Raw genomic sequence first — 22,050 nt, forward strand, 5'->3', positions numbered from 1 at the left:
GGCAATTTCCAAAAGTCATCAGCCACACTGTGGCACCTCCTCCTCTTAGATGGGACAATCTACAAGGGTTTCCAGAGAAAAGGAGCTTCTATACCATCCTTGGAGCTGCACACAGCCATCACCAAATTGCTCAACACCCGGAAGCCAGCATTGCTGCACAGAGGTTAGACAACAGACCCTTCTCAGCTTCCACTCTCCATCCAGATATACCCCAACAACTACAGTACTGGAGAACAATCCCACCCAGCTCCTTTTAATTCATGGGTTGTCACCCCTTTGCTCTCCCTCCAGGAGCATTTTGAAGCACCCACTGGCAAAACCTGCTGATAAGATGAAGCCACCCCAGGGCTGTCCCCACTCCACTGGCTCCAGCTGCTCTCAAGAAGCAACGGAGAGATTTTCTCTCACCATCTGCTTGTCTTCGTTAGGTCTCCCTTTATTGGCCAGATGTTCTCGCAGACACGGAGCCATCCTGGCTTTGGTGCTGGCTCTTGGGAGGAATCTGCACGCCTGATTTCTCAGAAATCTCTGGGAGGGAGGGAGGGAACAGGCTGATACAGTGCCAGGGAGCCTTTCAAAGCCATGCCTCTGGGAATTTGGGCTACTTCCCCCTCAGAGAGCATCTCCACTGCCAAAAGGGACCATGTTTTATTTTAGATGTTTGCTAGCTGTAGCACTCCACCTCCCCTTTTTTCTTCCCCCTCGCCCTTCTCCCCCCCTTTTTTTTCCCCCTTTATTTCTCCTGCCAACATGGAGAGAAAAAAAAAAAGGGAAAGAGCAGAGCAGTGAGCAGAGCAGACTGAAACCTTGCTTCCCACAAGGGTGTGGGTAAATTACTGAGTAAGACTTCAATTACTTGCAGCCTGGTCCTTCCTGCCAGGTTGGGAAATAGATGGTTGGACGGTGCAGGTGAGATGCAGACCACCTGCCCTGCCCCGCTCTCCCCAGCCCAGCTGAGGAAGGCAGAGTGCTCCCAGGGGATGGGCATCACTTCAGCATGGCTTTCTGTATTTTCTCTTCCCTCTGAAAGGCAGAATTACCAGTACAGCTCTGCTCCTGTGGATGAAGAACCACTTGCTTCAGTAACACCACTGGTTTGGTTTGCATTGTCCCCCTTGGGGTGGTTGCCCTTCTCTAAACCACCCCAGGCAGGTACAAGCTTCACTCATCTCCCACCGCCGTCGCTGGGAACGCCTTGGCAAGGTGTGGCCACAACAACAACTGCTGCAGCAACAATTAGGAAATGAAATATCTGAAAGGGCTTTGTATCTCAGACTCCACTTCCATACAAACAGGAACCCTCCATTTCGGTACAAGTCACAAACCTAAGGGGGTTACATATGGGAAAGCAGGCTCCTGGGCACCACATGGATGGGCAACACAACCCCAGAGCAGCCCAAGGTGGTAGAAGATGCAAGGAGGAGAACCACCACCACGCCAGCCATACCACCACATGCACCGCTGACAGAGCAGAGGCATCTCCTAGCAGGTCTGTCAGAATTTGTCTGTAAATGGAGAGCACATCAGTGAAGTGTAGGTAGTTACAGGCTTGCAGGGTTGCCCTCAGCCTGGCACAGGGAATGGGTTCACCACCACTGAACTTTCATCCATTTCCAATTAAATGAAGAGAACTAAGTTTCCTTCTTCAGTTCCTCTGGGCAAGAGGCACAGCAGGCAAACTGAGAAAATGAAACATACTGGTTGTGTGAGAAACCAAGCTATCAGCTCATTAAAAAACCCCAACAAACCACAACCACCAAACAGCAACTGAGCAGAGACTCCTGCAGTTCTATCACCCAAACTAGAGGTGACCCCCAGACAGACATCACTGCTGAGGATCCTGCTTTGAGAGTGCCACCCTTTCCTTGCAGTCCTGGCAGAGCACCGTGGCTGCCCACAGGCCAGGCAGAAGGGAAGGTGGCAGTCCCAGGGCCTTTAGCCAGGCCCAGCTGATCTGCTGGCACCAGTGCTGGCTGCAAGGGTTGGCTCCAGCTCCCCTTGCTCACCAGTACTGCTGTAAGAGAACAGGAAGGAAGCTGACAGGAGAGAGACCAACAAGTAACAAGACCATGGAGTTAGCACTGCTCCTCCAACGTAATTTGCTCAGCAATATGAGTGCCCATTACCCCAGTCTGTTTAACAGCATTTCACTTCCCAAACTGGGCGAGACAAGGCATGGAGCACAGCCACCCACCAAGCCACAGGGCAGCACACTGGGACCGCTCCCGACACAGGCCTTTTGCCAAACCAGAAACCACAAGGAGCCTTGTTTTCAACTTCACCTTCCCCATCAGGTGGGCACAACACATTTCTGTTCCATGCTCCTTGACAGCTCTCCAACACACCACCACTCCTGAATCCCTGCCTGCTCACGTCCCCCCTCCAGGAACCATCACCTCCTCACCTCGTCCCACTTCTGCTGCGCTGGGCTAAAGGAGAACACCAGAAAAGTTCCCTGTTTGGTACAAGATGCCCTCACACCATCTAAAGATTATTAAGGCTTTGAAGAAACACTTTTTGATCTGGAAAGGGAAGTTCTGAAGCCTTTGTTCACCCAGCTTTTTCCACTGGTGGTAGGACCCAGCTGCCCTTTCAAAAGGGCCTTAACATCACCTGCACTATTTTCACACAGCTGCATGGAAAGTTGGCCTTGAACCGGCACAAGAGACATGCCCGGAAGCAGCAGCAGCAGCAACTAAAAATATCAGAAAGAGAAACTTTGGTTTGAAATCAAATCAAAACAAAAGAGAAAGAGAGAGAGAAAAGGTAAACAGAGGTGCAAGTTGTCTCATGAGAGGGGTATCTTGCAGGGCATAACCCCACGACCTTGGAGATTTATATCTACATTCCCGGCTTTGTTTTACCGTTCCAACCTTCATTGCACAGGACTCAAAAATCACTCTCATATGGTTGTTGAGTTTCATAAATAAAGTGAGAACTATATGCAACAGATACATCAGATTTCCCACCACCCCCCCACGCCCCCCTCCCCCCCCCCCAAAAAAAAAAATATTATAAGAAAAGGTACATCAAATTAAAAAGTAGCTTCATGAATGAAGATACTGCTCTAAGTGCACTTTCCCTGCAAGTGCAGCCAGTGCCTCAGCGCTGGGTATGAAGAAAGAAAAAAACAAACCCCAAACCAAACCCCGAGCAAACAACAAACCACCAAAACAAACAACCCAAACAAGTTAAAATAATCAGCTTTTAAAAACTTTAAGTCCGGTTTCAACCAGTCAAAACCGGGCCAAGCAGAAACTGAGTGTGCTCTCAGCACTGTCCCATGAGGGAGTCCCTAGGATGCTTCGTGAATCCAGACTGCTTTGTATGTCCTTGTTGAGACTGTAAACAATCCTTCTTTCCTGAACTGTCCTCTTTATTGGCAAAACAAAGTGAAATATTTTATTTTGTTGTTGGTTTTTTAAGGTTTGTTTTGTGTTTTTGTTTTTTTTTTTTTAAGTTTGTTGGGTTTTTTTTGTTTTTTTTTTTTTTAAATAGGACATTAAAATGAACCCAGAAGAAAAGAAATGAAACACAGTGAGCTTGTTGGGGAGTCCATAGGTTATCTGGTCTGGAAGAGCTCGGAAAATGTGTTCAGCGTTTTCTCCTGTTGTCATCAGCTGGAACTGTACCAGAGATCAGGTTACTTGGGGAAGAGGGGAACAGAATGAGAAAACAAAGGATGAGGAATAAGAGACCGTGGCCATCTCATGTGTTCATTTCATTCGCAAGGTCCTCTATCAACACCTTAGTGTCAGAAGCCTTGGACCTGGAAAAAAACACAAACAGAAAACACGCGTTGGGGAGAAGGAGAAATTCCCATTGCTACACACAGACAGCAAAACCGCAGTGCATTCGGAGGGAACAAAGTCTTCCCTACATACAGAGGGAATAAGCAGGCTACCAAAGCCATTTCACACTCCCCCACTCTCACTGGGAATAGCAGAGGCCCAGCTGTCCCTCAGCATCCTCCTTCCATGGCATTGCCCACGCCGGGGATGGCTGCGGCACTCCAGGATGCGACGCATGCATCCACCCCTCTGCACAGAACTCCTGCTGCAGCAGGGGCTGCAGACCCAAAGGAGTGTTCCTGCTCAGACTGCCATCAGGCTGATGTACAGCAGCTTCTTCTGCTATAGTCTTGACAAAGAATCATAGAATGGTTTGTGTTGGAAGGGACCTTAAAGATCATCTAGTTCCAACACTCCTGCCATAGGCAGAGAAACCTTCCACTAGACCAGGTTGCTCAAAGTCCCTGTCCAACCTGGGCTCAAGCACTTCCAGGGAGGGCGCATCCCCAGCTTCTCTGAACAACCTGTTCCAGTGTCTCACCACCCTCACTGTAAGGAATTTCTTCTTAATATCCAGTCTAAATCTACCCTCTTACAGCTTCAGTCCATTTCCCCTCATTCTAGCACTACAAGCCCTTGTAAAAAGTCCCTTCTCACCCTTCTTGTAGTACCCCTTCCAAATACTGGAAGGCTGCTGTAAGGTCTCCCCTGGAGCCTTCTCTTCTCTGGGTTGAACAGCCCCAGCTCTCTCAGCCTGTCCCCATAGGGCAGGTGCTCCAGCCAGCCCTCTGATCATCTTTAAGGCCTTCCTCTGGATGTGCTCTAACTGTCAGATGTTCCTCTTACGCTGGGGGTCCCAGGATTAAATGCAGTACCCCAGGTGGGGTCCCATGAGAGCAGAGGGGCAGAACCACCTCCCTTGACCTGCTGTTTGCATGACATTGTTTGCTGTGTGTCTGAAGGGTAAACAGATGTGGTTGTAGGGAATTCAACCAGGGTTTGGCCCACATCCTTTCTGCACAAAGTTTTTCAGTGTCTAGTGGCCACATGAAGATTGTTGGTGTGGGTCACATCCGTATACTCTGAGCCAACAAGGATATGAGACAAGCATGGCCCAAGGGCTGTGGTTCAGGGCAGAGCACACCCTTTGCATGACAGCCATGGGCCTCCTTCTCCTCCAATCCACCCCTCCCATGCAGTGATGCAAGAGGGGGATGTGCCACAGGGATTGCACAATGCTCCTGACCCACTGCACTTCAGCATCCCCAGGGAGCCCAGACTCATCCCCTGGCCAGAGGGCAGGGCTCTGCAGCTGTGCTGCTGGGGCAGCAGCAGTGCGTGGGACACTGGAGCACCCTGCGATGCTCAGAGCACAGGGACTGTGGTGAAGACATAAAGTCAGCAGGTTCAGGGGCTGGGGTGCAAGGTAGGCAAACATTTAGGGTGCAAAGATGATGGGTGGAAAGAAGAAAAGGCATAGGTTTAGGCCTGAGAGAGGAAGTAGTCTGGTTTTACACATAAAGATTTAACCAAAGGATAGGTGAAATCCTGGGGTGGTCTGAAGCCTGTAAAATGCCAGCTGCAAACCTGGAACCTCTTCATTTATAACCTCTTGCAATTGCTAGAGGCTATTCTTGCAGGAGGAAAGTCTTGTAAATGCAACTCCCTTGTCCAGCGGTTTACCAGCACCCCGTCTGATGGATCAGTCCTCCAGCAGAGGCACATCTGTTTACTGATTGGCCCTGCTCCCCCTTTGCACAACTATTTCGGTTGAGATCAACACGATCGTCTGGCCCACAAACAGCCACCATGCGGCTCCAACACGAGATGCGGTTTGTTGTGGCCGAGGAGAGGCAAAACCTACTGTGAAGCCAGGCGAGGTCTGCGCAAGGAGACGCTCTGGCTGCGCTTCCACTGTTTGTTCTTGCGGCGGTTCCGCACACCGTCTTCCTGGTCCATCATCTGATCCAGGAGCGTCAGGTCGTCGGCGTTCAGCGGCGCCACCGAGATGTCCCTCACGGCACGGAACTCGCCGCAGTTGTTCAGGTGTTCGTTCTCCAGGCGGAAGAAGTTCCACACAAATCGCCTGGGTGGAGAAAAAGCGACAATTACCAATCCGATTCCAATTGATGGGCATTGCCCGTGCTTGGCGGAGCACAGGTACGCGCCCTGGGGCACCACTGACTCTTCTCACTGATCAAAATGCCTCTGGGAACATGCTGGGAATACGGAAAGGCAGGCAATGACTAACAGCAACACCTGCTGCAACATCTTTCCAACTCTCTGGAGAGCAGCAGATCTGTCAGGCTCATTCCTTGTCCCAGTGATGAAGGCAGCAGGCACTAGAAGTAGAACACAACCTCCACCACGCAAGGTGAGTGAGGTTCAGTAACCTCCATCATGCACAGTGAGTGAGGGTCAGTAACCCCCACCACGCACAGTGAGTGAGGGTCAGTAACCCCCACCACGCACGGTGAGTGAGGGTCAGTAACCTCCATCATGCACAGTGAGTGAGGGTCAGTAACCCCCACCACGCACAGTGAGTGAGGGTCAGTAACCCCCACCACGCACAGTGAGTGAGGGTCAGTAACCCCCACCATGCACAGTGAGTGAGGGTCAGTAACCCCCACCATGCACAGTGAGTGAGGGTCAGTAACCCCCACCATGCACAGTGAGTGAGGGTCAGTAACCCCCACCACGCACGGTGAGTGAGGGTCAGTAACCCCCACCACGCACGGTGAGTGAGGGTCAGTAACCCCCACCACGCACGGTGAGTGAGGGTCAGTAACCTCCATCATGCACAGTGAGTGAGGGTCAGTAACCCCCACCACGCACAGTGAGTGAGGGTCAGTAACCCCCACCACGCACAGTGAGTGAGGGTCAGTAACCCCCACCATGCACAGTGAGTGAGGGTCAGTAACCCCCACCATGCACAGTGAGTGAGGGTCAGTAACCCCCAACATGCACAGTGAGTGAGGGTCAGTAACCCCCACCACACACGGTGAGTGAGGGTCAGTAACCCCCACCACGCACGGTGAGTGAGGGTCAGTAACCCCCACCACGCACAGTGAGTGAGGGTCAGTAACCCCCACCACGCACGGTGAGTGAGGGTCAGTAACCCCCACCACGCACAGTGAGTGAGGGTCAGTAACCCCCACCACGCACAGCGAGTGAAGTTCAGTTTCAAGGGCTTTTAGTCACCTCAAGAAGCTGTGAGGGTGGCTTTCCAACTAGAGGACATACTAGTGTATAAAGAGCTGTGGAACCTTGCAGATTCAAATGATGCAGAATCCAAATTAGTGTTTGGAAAAGCAGCAGAGATTTGAGAACGACTGTAAACCCCAGAACCAAGTGAAATTTCATCTTGGAATCTGCACTGGTGGCAGGACCCAACTCTCCTTTCATAAGACCCTTAGGATCACCTGCAGTATACTCAGACAGCTGCATGGAAAGCTGGAAATTTTAAGAAGTAGTTTAGTAATAACAAACCTCTCAAGATTAGGTCTAGGTTCAGAGGCAGCTGCAAAGGCAGCATGAAGAACCCAGCCCCATATTGCTGCAAAGCCCTCTACAGCTTTCTTCACTTAGCACCCTGTTTGGTTTAGATGTTTCTGTTAGACCCAGGCTTCCATTTCAAGGACTGGTATCTTCCATGTCCGAGGAGCAAGGCACTTCCCAGCGTGTTGGATGTTACACACATAATAGAAACGTGAAAGGAAGATGAACTGTTGAGCTGAGCAGGCTTACCGGAACACCTCCAGTGGGGCAAATACAGTAGAAATGATGTCATCAGCATAAGGAAAGATTTGTATGGAGGTGAGAGAGATCTGGATGGTCCACGCGAAACGCAGGATCACATCTTCTACAATGGCACAATAATAGTACGCCTGAAGCAGGAGAGAGACAAACAGGATGGCTCATCATGTATGTTCTGCACAGGAGACAGACCTCTTTGGGCCTTCAGGAACTTACTTGCAGCTCAGCCACTAGGGAAAGGAACAGCATGAAATGACCTCTTTGAAACAAATGAGCTCTACTGCTAGAAGATCCCAGCCCATGAGATCACAGGATGTTAGGGGTTGGAAGGGACCTCCGGAGATCATTGAGTCCAACCCCCCTGCAGAGCAGGGCCATAGAACCTAGTGCAGGTCACACAGGAATGCATCCACATGGGTCTTGAAAGTCTCCAGACTAGGCAGTTTTTGCTCTATATATAGACCTAAAATACTAGAGCCCATTTGTTTTAGTTTATATTATGACATAGCACTGCACTGTTGCTGCTTGTCCATCTTGACAAAAACTTTTAGGAGCATTGTGTTTATGGTCATTAGGTTTAAAAATACATGTTCTTGCATAGCTTATGCTGAAGATGTTAGGCTGGATGTTAGGAAGAAGTTCTTCACTGAAAGAGTGATTGGCCATTGGAATGGGCTGCCTAGGGAGGTGGTGGAGTCACCATCACTGGAGGTGTTTAGAAAGAGACTGGATGGGGTGCTTGGTGCCATGGTTTAGTTGATTAAATGGTGTTGGATGATAGGTTGGACTCAATGATCTCAAGTGTCTTTTCCAACCTGGTTAATTCTGTTCTGTTCTAATAAAGAGGAATACATCCAGATGGGTCTTGAAAGTCTCCAGAGAAGGAGACTCCACAACCTCTCTGGGCAGCCTGTTGCAGTGCTCCAGCTCCATTACAGAAAAGACGTTCCTCCTCATGTTGAGGTGGAACTTCCTGTGCTGTAGTTTATATCCATTGCCCCTTGCCTTATTATTCAGAAGCACCAGTGGCCAAGTGCACCATGCTCTAAGCTCAGCAAGGTCTGTTCAAAGATTAAAAGCCTTCTCTAACGTGAGAGCAGGCTGCGTACGCACTTTCTGAGGGTAGACAATTCCTTCTCGAAGAAAGGTATTTTCACCAGCATTTTTGTCAAAGAGACCCCAGTCCATCTTCAGGTCCCAAATGAGAGTATAGCACGAGCTGATGAAGTAGAAGATAATCCACAGGTAGAAGAACACTTGGGTGTCACTGTGGTTTTTAGCTAGAAAAGAGAAGAACAGCATACTTCAGTGCAACTTACAGCAGACTGTGTGTCAGAACAGCTACAAAGTGGCTGAGTGGAAGCAACATCCCTTTTATTCAAAATTCTGGGAAGTTCAGGCTAATTTGAACAAAATCAAAAGCTATACCAGGACCAGCTTTACATGTCATTTAAATCCCACTTTAGTTTTGGGAATGAAATTCCAACTGGGATTGCTGTTCTCTGGAAGCTCATGGCAGAGCTGCCATTCTGACTCTGAACAGCAGGTGGAAGCTGAGTGCCATACTTCACCAAGGACACCGGCTTGCACAACGGGAAAAGCCAGCGGGGCAGTGGCTCGGAGAGGAGGGATTTGTCAGAAAACATCTTGGTTTGTGTAAACATAAACAACTGTAAATTAAAACACCAAAAGCCTGAAAGAAGATGGGCAGGACAGGGATTTCCACCGGCCACTTCAGAGGTTGTGGTGGCAGGGGAAAACAAGCAAAAGAAGGGGAGTACATTAATCTGTAGGTGTTAAATCCTGGAAAGGGCTTGATGCAGAGTTTGAAACAGATTCATAGAATGCTTTGGGTTGGAAGGGACCTCAAAGATCATAAAGTTTCAAACCCCCTGCCATGAGCAGGGACACTTTCCACTAGACTACCAACACCTCTTCCAACCTGGCCTTGAACACTCCCAGGGAGGGGGCATCCACAGCCTCCCCCAGGCAACATGTTTCAGTGTCTCACCACCCTCACTGTAAATAATTTCTTCCTCATACCCAGTCTAAATCTGCCCTCCTCAAGATTAAAGCCATTCCCTCTCATCCTATCACTACAAGCCCTTGCAAAAAGTTCCTTCCCAGCCTTCTTGTAGGTCCCCTTCAAATAGTGAAAGGCCCATATGAAGCTCCTCTTAGTGACACATGGGACTGTGGATAAGTTTTTGCAACTAAGCTGTTTCCCACTCCATCAAAAAAACCCCAAAGTTAGACTGCTCTCAATTCAGCTGAATTTCCCCACATCAGTTGGCTGGGTAAAAACAAACAGATCTGATAATTCTGTTTGCTTTTAATTAGCAAATCTGGGGCATAACATTCATAAAAATAAAGCATGTTGTGATGTGCTGCGAGGCTGAGACACTCTGCAGCTAGCTGCTAGCAGGAGCCTTTCCTCCCTTCTGTGCAGCTGCTGCAATGGTTCACTCCCCGATTCCTCCTAACAAAGCCAGCAACACTTCTAGCACAAAAGAGCCATCGTGTTTTCAGTCCAAACCTGGTGCCACACTGAGTGGCAACATTGCTTTCTACATACACATGGCTTTAAAACAACAGACTCCCCGAAGCTGCTCGCAGAAGGAGCAACAAGGCCATTTACCCTCTTCCTAACGATTACAATATGAATGTAACACAGCAATCCGATAGAATTAATGGAGGTGAAAATGAGAGGCACTGTGTAAGAGGACATGCCTCCCATCACACCCTTCAGGCTTCCTGGACATGATGTGCAGGATATAGGTCAAACACGCACACTCATTCCCCTTTCAAAGCACATCCCCTAAAGCAAACCCATTAAAGCCACTTACACAGCAAAGCCTGTCTGCACTGAAGCTTCCCACTGGTGGAGGGAGTAGGAGCCCAGGATCTGCTGCAGCTCCCAGGTTTGACTAGCTTCCTTGCTTTGTTCAAGGTTGGGAGGCTTTGAGCATCCTCCCCAGGCTCAGCTTTATCCAAGGACAGGTCTAGCGTTGCATCGCTCGTCAGCGGGGCTGCAGAGAGCCATGACGTCACCCGGGAGCAGGCACAGAAGTCCCGCAGAACGCGGGGCGCAGATGCCCATGTTCGTTAACGCTGCTGCTTTGAAACCACCTCTCCCATCTGTTTTTGAAGTGCAGCTGCCCACAAAACAGGACAAGGTGAGGTTTTTGGAGCTTAGCAATTAGGGCTCTGCTGGAAGGTTTCATTCTCCCCTATCAGCTCCTCCAAAGACTCCATCCAGTATGTTATTTCATGAAGAAAAGCCAGAGGCTGACATTCAGTGACTCAGCCTGAGCTCTTTGTAGCTCATTAGATATCCATGTGCAGCTCCCACCACCACATCCTAAATGATCATTGAGAGGCAGTTAAGGATTAAAGTGCTTTCAAAGCATCTAAAATGCTCCACACTACCCTGTGAGGCTGTATGCTTCCTATGGGTAGTTTGGGCTTGAAGGTTAGGTCTTGCTGCACTTGGGTTTTTTTCCCTTAAAGATATAATTTAAACAAACTGAGCCTTACACCACATCTTCATGGAGCAGACATGGAGAATGCAGTGCTGAGAGCACCATCCATTGCCATGCCTTTAGGTACATCCTTGCCATCAGCCATGCCCTACGGGGCAGCAAAGCAGCACTGCTGGGTGTTCCTTCAGAGTTCTCCAGCCACCACAGGGACAGCCTGGCCTCTCACTATTATTTCAAACTATGTAAGGGACTAACAAAACTCTAACCTGAGTTGGCAATTACATAGAAAAGTGATTTTGAAGGTTCACGCTGCTTAAAAAACCCTAAATTGACCTAAAGGTTGTTGCGTGCAGCTATGGAAAGGACGAGTACTGGGAAGAAAATGGCCCAAGTAAGAAATCTTGAGGCATTAACCTCATCAACCTCAAAAAGATGTGCTTGCTTTTTAGTTAGGTTACCCTGGTCTCAGCTCCCTTTCAATGGCCCTATCTCTGCAAGGGCCTTTTCAGTGGCACCTGGGGTCACACTACTTGCCTTTGCTCCTCCTCTCTCTCTCACCAACTGGCTCTGCAACTCACTCATCTCCTGCAAAAATTCATTAACCCCCCAAATCACTCCCTGGTAAAATGCTTTAATGGGAACTAGCCTATTGTCTTCAGCCCTGGCCTCTGAGTCCCTTCCTTTAATCACTTATCCTCCTTTCCCTCCTGCCTGCAATTCTGCTTGATACCTACCTTCCTTCTGCCCTCATTGGTATTCAGCTGGTGTACAGAAATATGTTTCTGCTCTAGGCAAGCAATTATATCTCAATCTCCACTGGCTGGTCCTAGTGGCCCTCTTCACTGCTGCTCAGGGGGCTAGAAAATCAAGGCATTCATATTCTGCCCGGAAGCTCCCTCCACTTCTGGCCTGCCAGTTCTTCAGGAGCTCTGCATATGTATGATGATGTCAGGATCTATTTAAGCAGAAGCTGTTTCATCCTGTGGTTTTTCTTTGTTTAATGATGTGCTAAAAACCAACAAAAACCCATTACAGAGGGTTAGTCTCAGGATGAGAGAAAGCAGCACTCTGGCCACCTACTAGACCTCAACCTCTTCAAGAGGGAAAAAAAAACAGCCTTCACCATACCACGATCTGCAACATGCATTTGGCAGTTCACCCACCCAGCAAGAGGTACATGAAAGACCTTTCTACTCACTGCTCCAAAGGGCACCACCATGTAGCAACTTCCTCATCCACAGTTACTCAAAACAGTAGATGCAGGACAGAACACCACCAGCACAAAACCCCTGTGTGCAAAGCTGCAGGTGCAGCTTTAGCCTCCCTGTTGATGGGCAGATTTCAATATACAGTAACATTACCAAGTCTGCAACTTGGAGGTGTTTGGCTGAGTCAAAGGATATTTAAGTTGGCAGTGCCCTGCTATCTCCATTTGGTGCAAAGTCATAGAATCATAGAAGTCTTTTGGTTGGAAAAGCTCTCTAAGATCATTAAGGCCAATTGTTAACCCAGCACTGCCAGGCCACCACTATACCATGCCCCTCAGAACCACATCTACATGGTTTCGAAACCCCTTCAGGGATGGTGACTCCACCACTTCCCCAGGCAGCCTGTTCCAGGGCTTGACAACCCTTTTGGTGAAGAAATTTTTCCCTATGTCCAAACCTAAACCTCCCCTGGTGCAACTTGAGGCCATTTCTTCTTGTCCTATCAGTCGATGGGAAGCAGCATACCACAGGATCCATCTGCAACCTTCACCACAGAATTTCCATTAGTTTACCTTATAAAAGTCAATTCCAGTAGTCATTTTGCACAAACACACCCACAAATTGCTCCAGAAGGTCAACTAGATAAATAATGGAAGGCTTCCACCTTTGAACTGAAGCTGTGAATGGCCACAGTCCCAGAAAACAGCCAAAGGCACTTGCAGCAGCAGAATTTACTGCCTGCAAAAATTGCTGATAGGCAATATCTTGGATCCCCAAGCCAGCCCCAGGGGACAAAGTATCTGACCAGCATTCTGAGAGAGTCCTACTCTGCAGAAATTACAGCCCCTTCTAAAAACAGGCAGGAGAAAGGTTGCTTTCCATCAAAGAGAGACAGCGAATGCTCTCCTGAACGTGGTTAATATTGACTTTGCTTCCAAAGAATACTATCTGTTTACCCTGCTGAATTATTTGGGGCAGTGTAAACACCATAGAGTATTCACACAGCAAAAATCAATGCCATGTATTATTGAAGACCTGGATAAGAGCACAATGGCCCTCGATAAGCACTCCTGGTGTGGTAGCCACAGCAGCTAGCTGTGGTTGCTGCTGATGGTGAAGGCAGTGATAAAAGCTGTAAGAAGCACGAGGTTATCAGGAAACAGCCAGGTAAAGCCCTGCCATATCACACAAAACTCTGCTTCCAGCATCAGACAAAAACCTCTTGGTCAAGGCACACAGACTTCAGCTTCCTTTGATGACCAGCCTTTCAATCACAGATTTAAGCAGAACCAACCCCAAAACATAGATATTTACAGCGTGTTAGCTGAGCATAGCCACTGGAATACTAAGCATACACCTTCTGCCACTCAGCCTGGGGCGACATGTGCCCATTAATTCCATCCCAGCACACAACAGGAGGGGGTCGACAGCCAGAAGTGACTTATCTACATAAGAACTGCCCTCAGAGTGACATCCCCAAGCATTTGTCTAACACCTTCCTGCTTGAAGTGCATTTTTACAGCTCCCTCCATAATTATACATCCTAATGAGGGAACAGCAGCGGCGTTGCCTTCTGCCCAGCCAGCACGTACCACCATTTCACACTAATCGATGGCAGAGCCATGATATCATGGTGGACTTCACTCAGTAGAAAGGCAAAGAACCCTGAGGAGCACAGGGAGGACTCAGCATCGTGTGCTGACGGGCTTTGTCAAACACCAACCCTTCCGTGCGAACGAGCTTCCCGTTAGACTCTGCAAGCCTCTGCTATAGCCTCCAGGCACAACTGAAAGCAGAGCAGCAAGATGCAGCACAGCAAAGAGCTGTCAGGAGGCAACATCTCCTTTCTTCTCCTAGTTAGAGTCTACGTTTGTGGAGCAGGGAAATCCCCAAGTCGTGTGTTGACTGAAAATACTCAGCAGGTTTGCGCTGGGATTGCAGGACAAGACAACTGTGTCTAATTCCAAGACACTGCAGTGATCTTGGTGCTTGTTATCTCACACACAGAAGAGTGTCTTTTCATTGCAAACAGGAGGAAGCAATTCAGGCATGACTGAGATTTGATCTGAGTCTTCTGCTGGTGGCTTCTCCAGCATCTGAGAAGTATTCTTGAGGGATGTTTAACTGCTAACTTGAGAGGATGGAGTTTCCAATCTAAGTGTCTGCCAACAGAGTTGCTAATAAGAATATCTGGATTAACAATCAAAAATAACTACCACAGTAATCAGGGCCTTTGATGGACAATTTAGGGATCAGGCTACATTGTCATCTGCTATCTCTGAGGTGCTCTGAGATCCCAAAGCAGATTTCTTCAAAACATAACAGCAACCAAAAAATATACTCAGGATTAAAGAACATTCTTTGATGACTGCATCTCCTCAATTTCTGCAGCACCATACAGCTCCAGACCTGCACACATCTGACAGGAAAATCACTTGTGATATAGTCAGTTGCTTTTCTTAAATGTTCCATTACAAGAAAAACAAAACAGCTCAGGCTTCCCTGCTCTTAAGTGCTCAGAGGTATCAGTAGGCCACCCTTTTGGCTTACACCTCATTTACTAGTGTTCCTTTCTCCAGCCACCTCTAACACTGAAGTGTGTGAAGGGATACAAAGCAGTACTGCCAGTCCACTTCCCAAATCCCAGCTATTCAAATCCATCTCTTGGCTGCAAGCTCGCGAAGCCAATGCATGAATCACTCAGCGGCAAGGTGCCGAAGCTGCCTCTCCCCCACGGCGCGGCTGCCGGCACCGGGAATGTCCCCCCTGACATTTGTAGTCATACGAAGCATGGGGAGATTTCCCTGTGGGATTTTATGCCTCATCTGTACTGACGTTTGAGGTGCAGCTTCCAACATGGTTCTCTCATCCCCTCCCGAGGCTCCCCACTGAGCACAGGCTGCCAGCTCCACCCGCCTTCCCCATTCACTTACCACAGGCTGACAGACAGCGAGCTCCTGCTGGCACCTCCGCTCTGGCCTGGATGGTCCTGCTGCAGCCCTGCTCCTCACCCTTCCCAGCTCCACCCTGAAGCACCACCACCAGGATGGGTGTCTAAGCAATTAGAGGAGTTAACAAGCCAGCATGGAGAAGCTGGGCTTGCTCAAGGTGCTGCAGAGATCCACGTCAAAGCTGGGAGGAGGTCAGAGGCCAGGATGGAAATGTTTGCCCATGGCAATGCCTCCAATTCTTCACTAATGACACTGCTGCTGCTCTGATGGAAAGGATCAGAAAGACTGACTAATGAACACAACTCATTACTGAAGGCCTCCCGGGCACAGGATGACAGGGTTTCAGACAAAAATTCACCCTAGCTCACAGCAATGTGACAGACCTTGCTCGTTTCGGCTCCAAATAATCATCCTGATGGAGTTGCCAGTACGTTGTGCTAAGGCAAGCTGCACAAACCCTGCAAGTATTAAGAAAAGAAGCCAGCTAATCCCATTACAAAGTTTGTTTTACTTCCAAGAGGTCAATCGAAGCACCCTGTAAGGCTCTTGTGACACCTAAATCAAACATCTGGCTTGCCACAGTGCTGACAGCTCTTCCAGTGATACGAAAGAGGGGGAGAGATGGGAGACCTCGGACCAACACAGAAGAGATAAGCTAGGGAATGGGATCTCACAGATGTATTGCTTTCTTCTCTTTGGAATGGGGATTTGGGGGACAGTTTTTACTGTTTTGGTTTTTTTCTAAAACAAGATCTGTACATGAATTCTATATGCCCACTTTTTTTGCCTTGCCCCACTTCCCACTCCCTAGAAATGAACTGGTATTTCTCAGTTGAGGTGCTACAAGCTGTGGCACGGATAGCTGGCTTCTATAGAAGTCCTTTTAGTCCTAGTTCCTCACATCACCTTGTTTTCCTCTCCCGCTGTACCCACTCGGGATCACAGTTAATTACTTTTCCACCTACCAGCAAATTCACTCCACAGGGGTTGCACCCCACAGTTTCTAGCATGATAGCAACAAGGGCTAAGTACACAACCCACTTCCCAGTCCCTCAGCTGGCAGAGAAGAGCAGAGATAAGAGTTGCTGGAACGTGTCCAGAGAAGGGCAACAAAGCTGGGGAGGGGTTTGGAGTACAAGCCCTATGAGGAGAGGCTGAGGCAGCTGGGGTTGCTTAGCCTGGAGAAGAGGAGGATCAGGGCAGACCTTATGGCTGCATGGTTTAATTGATTAGGTGGGTTGGATTAGTTGATAGGTTGGATGTGATGATCTTGAAGGTCTCTTCCAACCTGGTCTATTCTATTCTACAACTACCTGAAGGGAGGTTGTAGCCAGGTGGGGGCTGGTCTCTTCTCCCAGGCACCCAGCACCAGAACAAGACGATGCAGTCTCAAGCTGCGCCAGGGGAGGTTTAGGCTGGATGTTAGGAAGAAATTCTTCACAGAAAGAATGGGCCATTGGAATGGGCTGCCCAGTCACCATCACTGGAGGTGTTTTGGAGGAGACTGGATGAGGCACTTGGTGCCATGGTTTAGTTGTTTAGGTGGGTTGGATTGGTTGATGGGTTGGACGCGATGATCTCTAAGGTCTTTTCCAACCTGGTTAATTCTATTCTATTCTAAATCCTCCTCCATTTCCCAGTGCAACAGAGTGTGATGTCCCCACCATCCTTTCCCCCTTCCTGCTGTGCATCATCACCCTTCACCTGGACGTCACACCTAGGGGAGCCTCAGGGAGCTGCAGTGTGGCACACCATGGGAGAGGGAGAAGCAGCGATGCACTCTGGCAGAAAGTCATCTGCGCCAGCGGTGTCACTGCTGCTGGCAGCTGAAACCGGTGTGATTAATGAGGAATGGGCAGCAGTCCTAAGACCTGGGAATCTTCCACCCTGTTTTCAAACAGCAGCACGCTTCCCATTCATCTTCATCTGGTCAGAGCTGGCAGAACCTCTCTGCTAGTAAGGGATGGTCCAACACCTTCCTGCAGAAGCCCATTAATCGAAGGATGGCAGCTCACATCTCCATTCCTTGGCAAAGCAAGGAGTTTCACTATTTTCTTTCATGGTGGCTTTAAAAAACACCAAAACAATCTAGACACCACTTCAAGAGAGAAGCTCGTTTCTGAGGCAAGGATGAGAACACAGACAGAAGCACTACCCTTTGGAGACAGCCCTATTTAGTTAACTTCTGTATTTTTAATTACTGTCAATTTCCTGGGCTGTTTAATGAGAGGCAGGGTGTGTGGCAGTCACATTATCTCAGACCCACTGAAGGCTCTCCAGGGCACTTGCAAGCCGATGGCAGCTAGTGTTCAGCACTCTTATTTGGAGTACCTGGAAAGAGTGTGGGAGCAGTACAAAAGAAGAGAAGCTTACTCAAGTTTCCAGGCCACGTGAATTATCTTTAGAACAATGCAGAGGTTAATAAATAGCTGGACACCAGCCACAGACCACAAGGATTTCATTGAATAAGGTGTGTAAATCAAAGTGACCATGAAAACTGGCATAAATCATCTTTCCTTCCAGTCAAAGGATAAAATCCCACACAGCCAATTTTAACTCAGTAATGTGTTCCTGAAAAAAACAAGCACCCAACAAGGTAACCACACAAATGCTGAGGCTGAAACAGCAAACCCCACAAAACAAGGAAATGATGGAAGACTACAAAGCACTCAAGGAGCTCTGTACTTCAAGTGCAGAACACAAATCTATATTCTAGGTGAGTCAGATATATTTTGATGACACCACGTAAGCCAAAGGTATCAAGGGAAGAGAAAACTGACAGCAGCAAAACCAAGATGCATTTCATTTTACAAACAATAAAGTTGGAGCATAAATCATGCATAAAGCTTAAGAACTGACCAGCACTCTTAGAGTAGTACAATACCACTCCAGTTGTATTGTTTCTCCTAAGAGCTGAATACCTACCTTACAAAGCCTGAACCAGGTCTGTGTGAGGAACAAACCCAAGGCTGGCTCTTCTACATATGTCAGCATACCTTCTTAAATGCAAGTGCACTTAAAACAAAAGGAGATCCCTGTGGATTGCTACAAAAAACTGAAGTGGAAGCAGCTACACTGCTGCACTTGTCAGAGAAAGCCCATCTGCTTTTGGCAGCATGAAAGCACTGCAAAAAGCAGTTTGTGTCAAAACAACACTGCACTTGGGATAAATATTCTGCTGCAGACTTGGGCTTAATCATTTGGAGTCATCATCTCTGAAGGTGTTCAGAAAACATGCAGCCATGACACTTTAGGGCATGGTGGTGTTGGGTTGATGGTTGGACTCGATCATCTTAGAGGTCTTTTTTAATCTTAATAATTCTATGATTATCAGCAGGTTTCTGCGGGGATTAAATAAGGCAATATAATATTCAGTTGGCTAGCTCTGGGGAAAGCTACTAAGCACTGCCAGGGAAGTTGATGCCAGGGCTGAACAACTCTATGCAAAGCGAGGGTCGGAAAGAGCCTTGGGGGAGCAGAGGCTGCTGCTCAGCCGCGTTGCGAGCGCACACACTCTGGTTGCTAGGTAGCTTCAAGTTACAGATACGCTTCATTTGCCTGTGCAAACACACCCTGCAGGACTATATTTACAGAACAACGTGGCCTTGGCTTCCCTTTCCTTTGAGTGATATAAAAATACTGAGAATTCTTCCCTCAGAAGCTCAGCAACAGTTGTCCTTGGGCTGCTGCTGCCCCTGCAATGTGGTTGTGTTTCTGAGCCCGGGTGAAGCTGGGCAGTTTGAATTGACATTTGGCCACACGACTGCTGCCTGCTCTGCTGCTTTATGTTGTGGAGTGGTTGCTCCCACCTCAGCTTCACTAATTGAGATGATATCTGAATATCAGGATGATATCTTGGAGTTAACTCTGTCAAAATAGTCTTAGTCCCAGGACAACATGATTGCAATTTTGGGAGAGAAAGCCTAACAGAATTTTACTATCATACCAGTCTAACATCCCAACTGCAATTAGAAGAGAAAATTGCATTCTGTGTCTCCATCAAAAGGAAGAAAAAGAAAGCAATAGCTTCTCTGAGGGAAGAAAGAATCGAAATGATGCACTGCCTGACCAATGAGAGTTATTAAACAGTGGTATTTTGGGGAAACTGAAGCACTCCTCAAGCTCCCACAGTACACTGGGTTACTGGGAGGATCCTTAGCTATAGGACAGACTCACAGAATGGTGGGGGTTGAAAGGACCTCTGGAGATCATCTGGTCCAACCCCCCTCCTAAATCACAGTCACCCACACACCCAGGATCTCAGTGTCCAGGTGGGTTTTGAAAGTCTCCAGAGAAGGAGACTTCACAGCCTCTCTGGGCAGCCTGCTCCAATGCTCTGGCACTTTCCTTACAGGAAAGAACTTTTTCCTTAAGTTCCAATTAAACCTCCTGTGTTCTAGTTTGTACCCACTGCCCCTTGTCCTATCACTGAACACCACTGAAAAGAGCCCATGTGACACTGAAAATTCTACATGTGACTACAGGAAGCATACATCACTTAATAAGGTGGCATTTGCACATTAGTTTGAGCTGTTTTCCAGCAAGCACATGAAAACACAGCAGAAGAATGCTTTAAGTGCACTCTGTACAAATTAGCTGGCTTTCATAGAATCAATAAGGTTGAGAAAAGACCTCAAAGATCATCAAGTCCAACCTGTCACCCAAGACCTCATGACTACTAAACCATGGCACCAAGTGCCACGTCTAATCCCCTCTTGAATACCTCCAGGAATGGTGACTCAACCACCTCCCTAGGCAGCCCATTCCAAAGGCTAACAACTCTCTCTGTGAAGAATTTTCTCCTCACCTCAAGCCTAAACTTCCCCTGGCACAGCCTGAGACTGTGTCCTCTTGTTCTGGTGCTGATTGCCTGGGAGAAGAGACCAACCCCCTCCTGGCTACAACCTCCCTTCAGGTAGTTGTAGGCGGCAATAAGGTCTCCCCTGAGCCTCCTCTTCTCCAGCACCAACAAATCCTTCCAGCCACACAGTCCATCTTCACACAGCTGGGAGACAGGAGCTAAAAATCCTACAGAGTAGCCACAAATTACTCAATGTTCAACCTAAGGGAAGACAAGCCTTTCCAGAGGGCTGCGATGTCCCCGGGAGTCCCCAGTGCAGAAAAGGCACTGGGGCACATTACCTGACCTCCAAGAAAAGGCCACCAATCACCCCCTCATCCTGGCAGCCAAAACCTGTCATTCCAGAGGTACAAGTCATAGGCTTACAAACACAGGCATGAAAGACTGTTTAAATAAAACTGCTCCTAGCGCTGCAGTTAAAGGTTCAAAACAGCGGTTTAGAGCAGGTCTGAGAAGCAGGGACCTTTATCAGCTAACTTTAAAAGCATAGCCTAAAACTGCCACAGTTTGACACTCATTTTGGGCAGTGCTTGTTCTCTCCCCAGCAAGCAGCTAGCCCCCAGCAGATGTTTCGTAGGTAAGGGATGGGTGTTTGCTGTCCTTCAGCAGACACACAGGTGTGGGCGAGCAGCTCATCTATTTTTAACTGTTAACATCATAACAAGTCAATGGTAGACCATCTGACTCCCAGTTCAAAAAGAACTGGGAATCCATGTAAACCAGAGAGAGAAAAATGGATTCTTAACAGGCACAGTGTATTAGAAAGAGCATTTTTGCCAGGATAGGTTTGCAGGGCTGAGAAAGTGCAGCAAGGTCTTTGGGCAGCCCTCTGAAAAACGACTACAAGTCCAGGCACGGTGACATTTACAAAGTCTCTGCTAACGTGTAATTTCCAAAGGCCACCAAGCTTCCAAAGCTTTCTGTACAATACCAACAACTGCAAGCTACTGACTCCCACTGGCAACACTGGATGGACAAAAGCTGGGAGTCACCAACATCTCTCAGCAACTGGAACAAGCCCCGTGCCTGGCACGTAAACACCTCATTACAGCCCACTCCCTGCCAGACGTGAGGAGCAAACAGTTATGTATGGCAGCAAGGAGGAGGAGGGTCAGCAGTACTGGCACGGGTGCAAGCTTCAAGGGGAGCAGAAAGAGGTCAAACCCTTCAACGGGACATTTTGACAGATGCTGGTTTTCATCTTAGCTCCTAATCTCCCCCAACCTTCACACAGAAGGCTCGTCCAGGGTGTACCCCCAAGGGAGGAGAAGCATTACTCAGCCTCCCCAGAGCAGGCCCCGTGTATAAAAAACATATAAGCAGTGACTACAGCCAGGCAATCTGTATTTGTCTCATCTCAGGGTTTGGCAGTGGTGACTAACTGGACTGCAGGGCTGGAACTGAAGAGCTGCAGAATGTCACTGAGCAAACACATTACGCCAGGAACAAGTTCTGGGGACATGGCAGCGGGGAGGAGCTGTGCACAAGGGCCAAGCACTGTGTCCATCACTGCTGCTCCCACCCCAAGCCTGCCTGCACCTCCGGATACAGCGTGCCTGACTTCCAGCCTTCAGCCAGCACAGCCCAATGCACTGCTCTGTCATTACAATGCAAGGCTTCAGGAACATTATCCATATGACCACAGGCTCAGCTATGTCCAAACAGCCATTTTATGGCCACAGGAAGGTTTCTAACAACCCTGCCACCCCTCCAAAAAACCAGCACATTAACTAGAAGGATGTCTTGAACACTTCTCCCTGCCTCCCCCCAATCTTATTTCAGGGTAATTGCTCCTAAGTGTGAGCAGTTGCTAATTTCTGGAGCTGTGGAAGGCATGTATTTTCAAAGAAAAGAATACAGCTGCTAGGAGTTTGCAACAATGAAAGGCAGGGCGACTGCCTGAAGTGCAGAAACTAAAAGCTTTTTTTCCCTTCAGAACAAGAGTAGAATCAAGTAATTGTCGTTTCCAGGGAGATGGAGAACTTCAGGGATCAGAGCTAA

The 22,050-nt window shown here is 48.4% G+C and overlaps 1 protein-coding gene across 1 annotated transcript in view; it reads right to left on the minus strand.

The window, feature by feature from the left end:
* Positions 1–3,489: 3,489 nt before the first annotated feature.
* The window catches only part of XPR1 (xenotropic and polytropic retrovirus receptor 1), a 133,640-nt gene continuing 115,079 nt past the window's right edge, over positions 3,490–22,050 (minus strand). The window contains exons 12-15 of the mRNA XM_054165231.1: positions 8,661–8,827; positions 7,539–7,678; positions 5,656–5,877; positions 3,490–3,769 (exon numbers count right to left, since the gene is read on the minus strand). Coding sequence (XP_054021206.1) covers positions 3,709–3,769; positions 5,656–5,877; positions 7,539–7,678; positions 8,661–8,827 — 590 coding nt within the window. The 3' untranslated portion in view covers positions 3,490–3,708. The remainder of the gene's footprint in view (positions 3,770–5,655; positions 5,878–7,538; positions 7,679–8,660; positions 8,828–22,050) is intronic.

Source organism: Dryobates pubescens, chromosome 11 (genome assembly GCF_014839835.1).
Source record: "Dryobates pubescens isolate bDryPub1 chromosome 11, bDryPub1.pri, whole genome shotgun sequence".
Lineage (NCBI taxonomy): Eukaryota > Metazoa > Chordata > Aves > Piciformes > Picidae > Dryobates > Dryobates pubescens.